The 13444-nt window shown below is 45.2% G+C and overlaps 1 protein-coding gene across 2 annotated transcripts in view; it reads right to left on the bottom strand.

Annotated features, from left to right (window-relative positions):
* Window positions 1–492: 492 nt before the first annotated feature.
* CDK16 (cyclin dependent kinase 16) overlaps window positions 493–13444 on the bottom strand; it is a 74487-nt gene continuing 61535 nt past the window's right edge. For both annotated transcript variants that reach the window (XM_082262992.1, XM_082262991.1), the window contains 5 exons: window positions 10909–11014; window positions 10782–10824; window positions 7978–8068; window positions 4513–4584; window positions 493–1009 (listed from right to left, as the gene is read on the bottom strand). In XM_082262992.1, coding sequence (XP_082119118.1) covers window positions 969–1009; window positions 4513–4584; window positions 7978–8068; window positions 10782–10824; window positions 10909–11014 — 353 coding nt within the window. In that variant the 3' untranslated portion in view covers window positions 493–968. The remainder of the gene's footprint in view (window positions 1010–4512; window positions 4585–7977; window positions 8069–10781; window positions 10825–10908; window positions 11015–13444) is intronic.

Below are 13444 nucleotides of genomic sequence, written 5' to 3'. Positions count from 1 at the left end.
TTGTTCTTACATATCCTTCCGCATCTAGACTCCTACAAAGCTTTGGTACCTGCACGTTACTGGAGACCATAGTAAACAAGACGTTCTCTTATAATACTGAGTATTTCTGCCTCAGGCACAGCCCTGCTTCTTTATTCCTGAGAAAAGTAAAGTGACTTAACCAGAGACCCATTTGCCGCCAGAGCGACCACCGTTGAGGCCTTCAGCTCACCAACGAGGACGAGAGATACGATTCACCCACAATATAACTTACTCAATAGTAAACAAGGGTTTACAAAAATAATAACAAGAAGCCCTTTACCGATCAACTGGGTCCAGGCCTAGACCAGCCCTTAAAAAACTAGGATCGCAGCAAAACGCTCCCTTCGTATTCATGACCGCTCCTTATCAGCTCACAGCAAAGTGTAGCCTTCCTAAAATAATTCCAAAAGCCTCTCCCCTGCTCACTGTGGTCTTCACAGCTCCTGCAAGATGCCAGGTTTTTTTTTGGAAATCCGTCCTCCAGTATAGTATTTGAGTCTTCTACGTCATGTATTGAGTCGTTAGCTGACTTGACAGAGAAGATCTCTGTTAAGGTTCCAAAAGTTCTTGGTATTAGGATTGTATGTCAATTTTTGGGGGTTGAAGAACTAAGCACATTCTAGAACTCCCAAGAACAAAAAGGAAACAATAACTGGGTAGACCATGGAGGCTGGGAGGGAAGAGGGTATGGGTTGACACACGGCAGGGAGTGTGGCAAAAAAATACCCGGAGGAACAGCAGCAGATCGGCACAGAGTGTCCGCACGGCAACGGGAAAGATTATATGGGTACTGCAGGTGCCACATGCTGGCACAGCCTAAATTCCACGTTTTTACTTGTCCTCCAACTGCGGGCACAAATTGCAGTCCTTCAGGCCTCTGCCTGGCCTAAGTCTGTTTCCAGCTGTAGGGTCAACACTCTTCTGGTTGAAGATGGGACTCCAAGCATTCACCCGAGAACAAGGCTGAGTCTACGAGACTGTACATTAACTGCAAAAAACAAAACAAAAACAGGTTTACTGTATGGAGGCTAAACTATCACATTCCTTGACATAAAGATCATTCATAAAAAATATTTAAAGTGTCACTAAACCCACATCATAAAAAACTATCACTAAATGGTGTATTGCATGCTGTTCAAACTCCGTTACTATGAGATTTGTTTTCTGAATTTGGCAAAGAACCTGGTTGATCCTGCTGCTCTCTATCTCACCCTTCTGTTCATGTCCCCAATTCAGCTAAGGATTTTGCAGCTGTGGTGGCAACTCATTGAAAATTCAATTTTTAATGAGTTTCTATGCTGAGCATTTTCTCCCTATCACATCTGAGCAGCCCATGTGACTATAGAGTCACACTTGTGGGATTATACATAGCAGGGTTCGTACACATTTTTACCAATAAAATTCCAGGACTTTTCCATGACTTCAAGTAAATATTCATGACCTAATGTTTCATGAAATGTCTATGCATACATGTTAAATAAGAAGAAAATCCATGTTACACCCAGCATATTTTTACTAAAATAAATGAAAAGCTTTGTAGTGTACAGTCATGATGGATAAGGTGCAGCCGGACTGGTATGGATGCCACAGATGCACAAATGCAGCGCTTACATCGAGGGCAGCTCTTTGTTAGGCCGAATCAACAGTTCCACGAACAGGCAGAAAAGAGAGAAAGATGCCACTCAGTGTAGCAGATGTAAATAATTTTATTGACACATATTAAAAACTTACATGGAGTTAAGTGCCTATCTTCATAGCTCAGCGTCCTTCCAGGTCTGCGGTTTTTCCGTCCCTGAGGCTGGCCAGCAGCCGGGAGATGACACTAGGGGAGAACCAATCAGGGGACGAACGTGATGATGCAGGGGGGGCGTTAACCGGTTTCGGAGCATGCGTGAACCGCTCCTAAGTTACCGCCTCTAAGGTGCGTGAACTGCTTCTAAGGAGCAGGTCACGCATGCTCCGAAACCGGTTACCACCCCCCCCCCCTGCGTCATCACGTTCGTGCGGCCCTCCAGTGAGGTATGCGCTTTACCGCTGCCTCGATCTGACTGAGTCCCCTGTTTGGTTCTCCCCTAGTGTCATCTCCCGGGTGCTGGCCAGAATCAGGGACGGAAACACCACGGACCCGGAAGGACGCCAAGCTATGAAGATAGACGCTTACCTCCATGTAAGTTTTTAATGTGTGTCAATAAAATGATTTACATCTGCTACACTGAGTGGCGCCTTTCTCTCTTTTCTGCATATTCGAATATACAGTGATTGTGAAACAAATTTCCATGACTTTTCCAAAACTTTGTGGGTTAAATTATTTTTGAAAACTTTTCCAGGCCTGGAAATTGCCATTTTAAAATTCTATGACTTTTCCAGGTTTTTCATGACCGTACGAACCCTGACAGTGGTAAATGACAGCCCACTCCCTCCCTCCTCCTCAATGCCCACTAACCATGACTCAGCCTGTGACTGGCAGAAATCTGCCCACACAATGTTGTTATTGCCAAAAAAATAATAAAGATTTGATTTCTAATATATATTTGACAATTTAAAACAGTTTTTTGATAATATTTATTTTTACTCTGTATTCCAAAGGGTGTTTTTTTTATTTTTTTTAACATGTGACCAGCAGTAGAGGACTAGAAGCTCCTCCTGCTTATGTTTCCCTGCAGACAGCCTGGGAAAGATCTGGGTCATGTGACAGCTATATATCGATTAGGGATACATACAGAAAGAGAAGGGACAATGTAATCTAAACAGTGTGTGTTTAGTATCACTTCAATAAAACAAGCAATCAAAAAATGTAATTTTTCTACTTGCTGTAAAATCCTTTTTTGGTGTATATTGAGGAACACAGGGATTTGGATACTGTTGGTTATACTGCGGCCTACAGGTAGAATTGGACAATGGCAAACAAAACTCTAGGTCAGCCTCAGGATGACACCTCCATTACCCAGCATACCTCAATCTGTAGAAAGCAGTAACATAAGCATGAACATAAACACACAAGGACAAGACCTGTGCCCCTCAATAGACTCCAAGAAAAGTATTTGTAGTGACTACAAAAATCCTGTTTTGCGTCTCATCCATTGAGGGACCCAGGAGTTCAGATACTGTCAGAGTGTCTAAAAGCAACACAACTGAGGGGTGGAAAACATAGCCTCAATTGCTAACCGGCATAAGAGAAAACTGATGACTGTCAGCAGCCCAGGAGGTACCTGAAAGGCCAAAACATTGAATCTGAACTGGATGAGGCCTACACCTTGACCAACAGGGAAAAGCTGCCAAGACAATCAGAGGGAGGGCCTGGAAAATCAACCTCATGCTCAAGACTTAAAAAAAGGTCACCACCATATGGAAGGACTCCACTTCAAACCTGAACTAGTGAGAAGGTAATCAGCTATGCCCACTGAAAAGACCCACAATATGAGCTGGTCCAGGATAAATGCTGACGACTCTTAGGATACTGAGAAATAATTCTTTATTCCAAAAAATGACAGGTAATACAGTCAGACAGACGTGATTCAGGGCTATTCCATCAGGGGTCAGGTTCCTTCTTTCCCTATCAAGGCGCACTCTACTTGGGCACTCAGTGCCTCCTGGGCCTTCTGTCATCAGGCGTCAGTGATGCAGGTTTGCAAGGCGGCCACTTGGTCGTCGGTGCACACTTTCACAAAGTTCTATAAAGTGGATGTGTTGGCATCTGCGGATGCCTCTTTTGGCCCCAAGGATGTTGCAGGCTGCTTTTAAGAGGACTTGGTCCTCTTTGAGGGTGTATTGTTTCTTTCAGGTGGGCTGCAGTTGTTTTGGTTGCGATTGGGGATTTTTTGTTGTTCCCACCCCTCATGTTTAACACTGCTTTGGGACGTCCAAATGGTAAAAATATCAGGAGCTAGGTCTGTCAATGAACGAAAGAGAAAATGGTGTTCATTGACGGACACAGCACCCACCCCTCTGTGGGGTTATAATTCTCCTGACACTGCTTATAACAAAACTGAGTACCTATAGCAGAGAGAGGGCGTATACCCACTGGGACTGCCCATAGGCATAGCCAGACTTTTTTTCTGCCTAGTGTCCTACTCCTGTAGGGGGCAGTATAACCCAATGGTTAAGAATATCAGGAGTTGTTTCCGTCAGAGAAATGGATTTTACAGCAAGTCAAAAATCCAATTTTTACAAGGCCCCCTTTAAGAAAAAAACGTGTGTCCTTTCTATGCAGGGCAAAGCGAAAGGTTCATTTTAATCCCCCTTCCTCCGCAGGAGCATATACTCACCTTTCCTTTGCTCCCCACCCCTGTGTTTGGCTGCCAGGAACAGGAGATGCAACCTAGTTATGTTTTGCTTAAGTTCTAGGTTACACAGGGCTATGGACTCTCTCCATGCAAGAGCACCGATGCTTGGTGATGGGCCCAGTCACATGCTTCCCCATGCTGATGAACATGTGCTGAGAGTGGGAATCATGGGCAAAGCAGAGGCTTACTTGAAGTTGAATCATCTTACCTGGGTCTGGGACTGCCCTGTGCTTGTTCTCTGGCTCCAGACTAATCTCTTTCAGTGCAAAGATGGAAGTAGCTGCAAAAGAGAAAAAAATACTAGTTACCAACCATTACGAGGGCTTTGCCAGAAATGAATTTTTCTGCACAGGCAGGACAGGCAAGAACAATATTTAGAGGATACATTGACCAAAATCAGAGAAGGCAAAGAGCCATAAATTCTGCTTCCTCGGACTATACAAAGACTACAAGTGAACCTGTTCTTTTCCTAAAGTAGAAGGCTCATATTAAAAGGAGAGACCATAAAGAGTTAATACTTCCCAAAGACCACTTTGCACCATCATTGGATGACTAGAGAAATACAAGTTGCTTCTGCCTATGGAGCAACTTGTGACACTTCCCGGTACCTCCCCATAATGCAATGCTTAGTATCTAAGTGGCCAATAGCAAGGCTCTGTTGCGTGCATTTAGGCGTACATTTTAACATGCCAAGCACACCTGCACCACTGGGGAATACTGGGTCATCCCCTTGGATGAGGGCAGCGGGAGGAGCACAAGGTAGGTAAGTACAGCCTGCTTATTGTATCTACTGCCAAAAATTCAAATTCTGATGCACCTGTAAATTCCATATCTTAAAGTACAGTCAGGACACAGGTGGTTATTCCTAGACCATGGGTTATACTAATGCTACCTTCAGGCGATTGGATACTGGCAAAATCTTTGATGGGAACACCCCCAGTTTATCCATATAATCCCACCCACTCTGTGATTTTCCAGTATTTTAAAAGCACTAAGGAGATCACAAAGGAAGGTGGGAGGGACCTGAGTTCTATATTGTTCTCCGAGATATGAAATTTACAGTTATGCAACGCAAAAGAAAAAAAAAAGTTCCTTTAAAGCACGATATATAGCATAGTGCTTGTGCTGTGTAATTTGTCCCTCTCTATGCTGTAAAATACCCAGTTGATCCTGCCTGTTCCTATGTCCCCCTATGTGAACTGACCACAGTAATCATGGCTACCATGATACCATGGTCAGTTTACGTGCCTCCGTCATCCAGCAGTCTCTCCCTTTCTGTATGTGAGAGCCATCTCTTCCCCGCCCCTCTCGCCACTATTCCCCTGTGTCTGCAAAGTCACTGATCACAAATTCTTAAATCCCCCGTTACAGCACAATATACAGAGCAGGGTCTGTGTTTTTTAAAACGTATGCAGCAGTACTGTGTTTTAGAGCGCCACTGTGCGGTCACGTGACCTTCTGCCGCTCTTCTCCCATCTGACGTCAGAGGGAATTTGCGATCAGTGACTTTACAACTGCTATAATTTACAGTACAGGACACAGGAGCTGATTCTTCATCAAGAAATAAATTGAGGGGTGGGCAGCAAAAACAGCCAAATTTGCAGCAACAGGCCCACAGAAAGAACAAGAAGGGTCAACATACATGAACAGACAGAAGAAGACAGCAGAAGCAAGTTGTAGCCCAAGCAGAGACCAGCAGAAGTCCAAACAACTATTAGGGCTGATGGATAGAAGGTGGTTTCATTCCTACAGAGGCCCTTACAAGGAACTAACTTTACCCTTTAAGCACAAAAAAAGGGCTCTGCGTGGGCAAAAGCATCTGAGTATGTCCCAAGAGGTGCACAGAAAATCGCAACGGTGATGAAGAAATGCTACTTCTTGCAAAATGGAGTGCGCCAAGAGTGCAAAGTTAAGGTATTAGGAAGAGGATATACAAGGCCTAACCAAGACCTGCCAGATATCAAGGCCTAGGCTTTTGCAAATCTAAACAGATGAAGTTGCAGGATAAGAAATTGGAACAATTGCTAGGATTGAGTTCCTATCTGTCACACTGAGAACTACCTCACATAATACAACAACTCCCTTCCCTGAGTAGCCATCTCAAGAGAATTTCCAAAGCGGAGCTTACCTTCAAAAGAACATGCCCAAAAGGCAAATTTCACTAGGGTGCTGCTGACCAAGCTTTAAAGTGCAAAACTTTTTAGTTTGGGACAGATTGTAGATGATTAAATCAGATTAGATGTTTATTGCTGTCCCATATGTTGGGTTGTCCCTGGAAAAGTAATAGAGGCGAAATCTTACAAAGGGGACACTAGTTCTGATGACATGGGGAACCCCAAGAGATTTATTTGCAGGTAAATACTCCCACTCCCTGTTCTGGCTATGGCAGGGCTCAACAAATCCCAGTCCAACTATGATGGTGTCCATTGACGTCCTCCCAGAACCCTTCGGAGCGCATCAGGTGCCCTCTGTGGTCGTTGTGTCCTTTGGGCACAACTAATCACAGATAGAGGTAAAGGGCCAATCACAGCAGCCCTTTACCATGTGACCAGCTGTGGCCAATCACAGCTGATTACATTGTTATCAGACTTCCCAGTTATTGGCAGTCTTTTCCTTACACGTTGTCACAGCGTGGGAAAAGGAGAGGCGGTAACTGGCAATTCTGACAGGCACATTTACACTGATAATCAGTGCCCTGAATATCAGTGCCACCCATCAGTGGCTCATCAGTGCCTATCAGTCCAACCCATCGGTGCATCTATCAGTGCTGCCTACCAGTGCACATCAGTGTCCCCTTATCAGTGCCTCCTCATCAGCGCCTATCAGTGAAGAAGAAAAATTACTTTTTCACAAAATTTTATAGGTATATTTTTATTTGTTTACCAAAAATTAAAAAACCCAGTGGTGAATAAATGCCACCAAAAAAAAAAAAAAAAAAGCTCCAGCCGCCTCAAAAAAAGAAAAAAAAAAAAGAAAAGAAAGTCCTTATGGGTACAATGTTGCATGATCGCGCAATTGTCATTCAAAGCGAGACACTGCTGAAAGCTGAAAGTTGGCCGGGGTAGGCAAGTGGCTAACATAAAAAAAAAAAACAAAAAAAAAACTAACTGCTGTTTACCAAAGCAATCACCTAAGGTAGAAGCATATAACTTGTGTCCTGTTCTGTACGATTAAAATATATATTTTGATAATGTAAGGATTATATTGCCACATGGAACACCTCTCTGCAGTGCCTAGGCACAGAGTAATCCAAAGCTCCCAATTCCAGGCAGCTTCTGGCTACAGTTAGAGATTTAGAGTCGGTTCACATTAAGGCGACACGACTCTGTACTACTTCAGGGGCGACTTGTGCTTTCCCATGCACCACGACTTCAGAGCGACTTGCAGGGACTTCCTATAATGAATGTCTATGCAAGTCGTTCCGAGGTCGCCCCGAAGTAGTACAGGACCCTTTTTCTAAGTCGGAGTGACTTGTGTCGCTCCTATTAAAACAGGTCCTGTAGCAGTCAATGGACCGCGAGGGAGCGCGACTTGTCAGGCTGACAAGTCGTGCTAGTGTGGATCGGCACTTAAAGGAAAAATGTCCAAACTGCTTTGCTTTTCTTCCCACTGCTAATTACTTAGAATGTGCAAAAAAAGAAATGGACAACCATGAGCAGGATAGAGCTCTTACTGTCTGGCAATTTGTGAATACGTTCGCCCAGTTCCTGGAAGTATGAATGTTTCATGGCTTCATCCGCAGAGATCCTCCTTCTTCCCTCCAACTGTAACACAGAAATAAAGCATTAACTCACACACAGTGCTAATAGATCTGCATTCTACTTTCTTTGGCTAAAGAGGATCTGTCATGCAAAGATTTAGGGCCGGTTCACAACATAAAAGGCGTGGTTTTGCTGGCTCCCACACAATGTATTTAAGACAGCCCATTATTTCAATGGGCTACCAAATGTGAGCAAAAAGTACAGCAGGCATGATTTGCTAGGTAATAAAATAAAAATAAAAACAGCTGGCGCACAACGGGCAATGAAAGTATCACCAGGGACTTCACAAGTGTCACTAAACACAACAACCAATACAAATGATGATCTGATCGGTCTGAGGAAGGAGCGCATGCTCCGAGAACGCGTCGCCGGTGCCTTGACGTCATCACGCTACCGGAAGTGACGACGGATCGGCTTCTGAGTGTCCCCGGGACCAGGAAGAACGGCCAGCTACCGCTTACAGCCTGTCGACCGTTACCGCTCCAGCCATCCTGATCCGACCGGAGTGTTGTCATGAGCTTTTATTTTCATCTAATTTGTGAGTACCCCTTGTTCCATTGATTTTATTCAATAAATCTCAAGTTACTGCACTCAGAGTGGCGCCTGTGTTTCCTCCCTAGATGATTTGCTAGGTGCCAGGGGGTGGCATTAACAATTAATGGCACCCTCATGTGTCTGCAATAGGCAGTGTGTTTCTGTGCTGGAAATGCTTGTGGAAACGCATTTCCTGCACTGCAAGTGGTGTGAACTGGTCCTAAAAGACAGCAAAATATACCCTCCCCCACTTCCCTTAAGAAAGATATAAGTTTAATTTCTACACACTTCTCCACAGTATTTCCGGGTTGCTTTCCATGTGCTCCCTTGTACCTGAGCATGTGCAACTGCTTCAAGCAAGAACAGCAGAGGCAGCCCATTACCATCAAAGAAAATGAGCTTCAACACTACATCGTATAGCTGTCTGCCACATCTTAGCACCTTCAGGGTTATTCATGAATGCATTTTTTCACAAGGCATAAAAATGTATTTCCATTTCAGCTAATGTAAGGACTTGAAATCTGTGTTTATATAGAGCTGCTACATGCCAGCTTTGTGGCAAAAGGACACAAGGGGGCGCCAACTAAGTTCAGTATAAATAGTTAGCTTTAATAAAACAGCCAAATGAAAACTCGCATAGATCAGATGCAATGAGTTTGTCATTGCATGGATCAGTCAGCCAGGAGAGACACTTCAATAGCAGCTGGTATGGTGGAGAGAGACGTGGAGCCGCTCACCAGCCAAAACAGGGATTTCTGGAAACCACTGTAGAGCGCAGAATTGGAAGTGACATCACACCAGGGGGGCGGCCTGTAACCATGGTCACAGGCCAACCAGGCTTTCTCCCGATGTGACATCACTTCCAGTGCCGCGCTCCATGGTGGTTTCTGAGACTTCCTGCTTTGGCTGATAAGTGGCTTCACGGCTCTCTCCACTACGCCAGCGGCTACTTAAAGCGGAATTCCGGGCACAAAAACATTTTTTAAATGAACATACCCCCGGGACAGTCAGGGCTAGTACATTCCACAATGGCTAGCCTCTCATCTGTCCCGGTTCGCATTTACCTGCAAGAAGAAATACTCACTTATAAAATTTCTTCCACAGCGTTGCCATCTCTGTTGTGGGCAGCTGAAGCCAGCGCGATCCTCTTTTGCGTCTTCTTCTCCCAGAATGCGCCTTCGCCGGCCCCTCTCATCACTTCCGGCGTGGCGCCGCATTCCTACACAGCTTCTGGGCATGCCCAGAAGCTGTTAAGCAGGGAATGCGGCGTCGCACCGGAAGTGACGAGCGGGGTCGGTGCCGTCGCATTGATTCCTGGGAGCGATGATGTTCAGCTCCCAGGAATCAATGCAAGCCGGAAGAGACGGCGCGGGCCGAGGCCACAGAGGGAGGAAGTGAAAAAAGGTGAGTATTTCTTTCTACAATTACAAGGTAAGTAAAAAAAAAAAAATAATCCTAACTATCCAATTCCTTTTCAGGTGAAGCAAAGGAGGCGGATGGCCACAAAATCGATTAGGTCGATTTTGTGCCCGGAACTCCGCTTGAAGTTTCCCCCCGGGCTGACTAATCTCTGTAACATCTTTTAATCTACTGACAAGCGCTTTCCATCTGATGCAAGTTTCTATTTGGCTGTTTTATTAAAGTTTACTATTAATACTGCACTTAGTTGGCGCCCCCCTTTGTGTCTTTTCACAATATTTCAGAGATTGATTCCTGACTCTCTGGTGGAGCTGCCTACTATATGTGCTTCTTTGGACATGCATACAGACTCTTGATGGATTAGCCTATGGACATATTGGGCTATCATATGGACTTTTTTGGGGAGATTATGCAATTTTATTTATTTTCTATTTACAGTAAACCCCATATATTGCGTCATATCACCTTTATATATTATGCCAGCTTTGTGGGCATGCTCTCAATCACACAACAGTAGGAACACATGCTGTCAGTCTGTCCTCAAGACAACTCTGTTAACCATTCAGCTGCCAGCCACTGCTATTTTTAGGGAAGTTTTAGATTACAAAGATAATGATTTTAAGATTGCAGGCTGTTGGGCATGGTTCAATTTAGTATGAGCAGCAGGATAACAGTTGATGGTTATTTAAATTACAATGGTGTATTCATTGTTCAAATGATCATTACCACTTATAGTTAGTCCCTTCTCCTCTCTATTACTGACCTGTAAGAGCTTAGAGACAAGATTTGCCCCATCTGAATCCAGCCTATGGAGATAAAGGAAAGTGAATTTAGATGGCAGTAAGTGTCAAATGGAATAATGAAAAAATGTGGATCTTTGCAGCCCATACCTGGGTGCGTGCTTCTGGATAGGATCTGGAAAATATTTGGGATAACTGTAGGATTTAAATTCTTCATTAGATAGGATACCGGGCCACGTTTCTTCAGTGGGTGTCCCTGAAAAAGAACATAGGGTCGCTCGTTAAATGAAGGCTCTATCTGAATAGTCCAAATAATGGGATTTTTGACTTAACGTAAAATCCATTTGTCTGATATTCACTGACGTACACAGCTCCTGGTCTTCTTAACCATTGGGTTATACTGCCCCATACAAGAGTAGGACACTAGGCAGAAAAAAACTCTGGCCACGCCTTTTGCAGTCCCAGGAGGTATACTCCCTCTCTCTGCTATGAGTACTCAGTTTTGTTACAAGCAGTGTCAGAAGAAATACAACTCCACAGAGGGGTGGATGTTGTGTTTGTCAATGAACATCAGAGAAATTGATTTTACCGTAAGTCAAATATCCTATTTTCTCTTTCATTCATTGACAGACACAGCTCCCGATCTTCCTATCCATTGGGACGTCCCAAAGCAGTATTAAAACATGAGGGGTGGGACCAGCAAAAAATAAACTCCCAAGGCTATCTATAGCCAACCAGGTAAACAGGAGTTCAACCAAAACTGGAGCTCACCTGAAAAAAACAATACACCCTCAAAGAGGACCAATTCCTCTAAACAGCAGACTGCAAAAACTTTGCGGCCAAAGGAAGCATCTGCAGGTGCCAACACATCCACTTTATAGAACTTTGTGAAAGTGTTCACCGATGACCAGGTAGCCACCTTGCAAACCTGCGTCACTGACGCCCGATGATGCAAAGCCCAGGAGGCACTGAGGGCCCTAGTAGAATGCGCCTTGACAGGGAAAGGAGGAACCTGACCCTTGATGGAATAGACCTGAACCTCCGTCTGTGTGATCCATCTGGAAATGGTCACAGAGGATGCGGTCAATCCTTTCCGAGGCCCATCTGTGAGCACAAATAGGGAGTCTGACTTCCTAAATGACTCCGTAGCTGCCAGGTACACCCTAATTGCCCGGACCACATCCAAGGCATGCAAAGCACTTTCCTTCTGAAGTTTTGGCCTGGGACACAGGGAAGGCAACACAATGTCCTCATTCAAATGAAAATCAGAGACAACCTGAGGAAGGAACAACGGACAGAGGCGAAGAACCACCTTATCTCTGTGAACCACCAGGTAAGGTGAACAACAGAATAACACTGCCGATTCCAACACCCTGCACGCAGAGGTGATAGTCACCAAAAAGGCCACCTTCTGGAACAGCGTAAGCAGGGAAATCTCCTGAATATTCTCAAAAGGAGGCTTCTGGAAGACAGAGCACCAAGTTGAGGTCCCAAGGCGGCAACAGAGATCGCATTGGAGGGGTCAAGTGCCCAACTCCCTGAAGAAAAGCACGTACCAGGGAGTATGTGGCCAAGGGACGTTGAAAGACGACCGCTAAGGCCGACACCCAACCCTTGATAGTACTCAAGGCCAGTTTCTGCTCAACCCCCTGTTGAAGGATGGTCAAGATCCGAGCCACCGAAAAAGAGAGCAAGGATGAACCCCAAGAGACTCACACCATGCAATGAACGTCTCCCACACACGATGGTAGATCTTCCTAGAAGTAGGTTTCCTAGCTTTTAACAGCGTTGGAATCACAGACTCAGACAAAACCTCTATTCATCAGCATCTGGCGTTCAACAGCCAAGCCGTCAACTGTAAAGAGGAATGGAAGATTGGTCCTTAGGACAGCAGATCCTCCCTGAGAGAAAGCTTCCAAGGAACGTCGGCAACCAGCTGCACCAGATCAGCATGCCAAGCCTCACGAGGCCAGTCCAGGGCCACTAACATTACAGGAATCCCTTCTGCCTCGATCCTGTATAGAAGGTGTAAATCAGAAGATACTGACCCTATAGGGCCACCAGCGCATCTGTGGCATCCGCCAGAGGATCCCGTGACTGAGTCACAAACCTCTGCACCTTTCTGTTGAGACGAGACACCAACAGATCCACCTCAGTGATGTCCCACCTGAGACACAACTGATGAAACACATCCGGATGAAGGGACCACTCCCCTTGGTCCAATGCCTGCCGACTGAAGTAATCCACCTGCCAGTTTTCCACCACTGGAATGTGTACGGCGGAGAGGGCTGGAAAGAACTATTCTGCCCACCTTAGAATGCCGGCTACCTCCAGAGCCGGGACACTTCTTGTGCCCCCCTGGTGATTGACAGAAGCCACGGCTATGGCATTGTCCGATTGAATGTGCACTGGACATCCCTGAAGATGATCCGTCCAATGTTTTAGGCACAGTCTGATCACTGAGTTCCAAAACATTGATCAGTATTCTGGACTCTTCCAGTGACCAGATCCCCTGAGCAAAATTTTTGCCGAGGAGGCCTCCCCAGCCGGTTAGGCTGGCATTTGTGGTGATCATTGTCCAATACAAGAGGAAGAAGGATTTGCCCAGCTGAAGCACCGGATACGATTGTCCAGAGATTGCAGATTCTTGTCCCATTTGGCCAGAATCTCCCTTGCAGGGACCTTG

The sequence above is a fragment of the Pelophylax lessonae genome, assembly GCF_965119305.1.
Source record: "Pelophylax lessonae genome assembly, chromosome: 7".
In the NCBI taxonomy this organism is placed as follows: Eukaryota; Metazoa; Chordata; class Amphibia; order Anura; family Ranidae; genus Pelophylax; species Pelophylax lessonae.
Note: the sequence above shows the minus strand (reverse complement) of the source record. Positions and strands in the feature narration are given on the sequence as shown.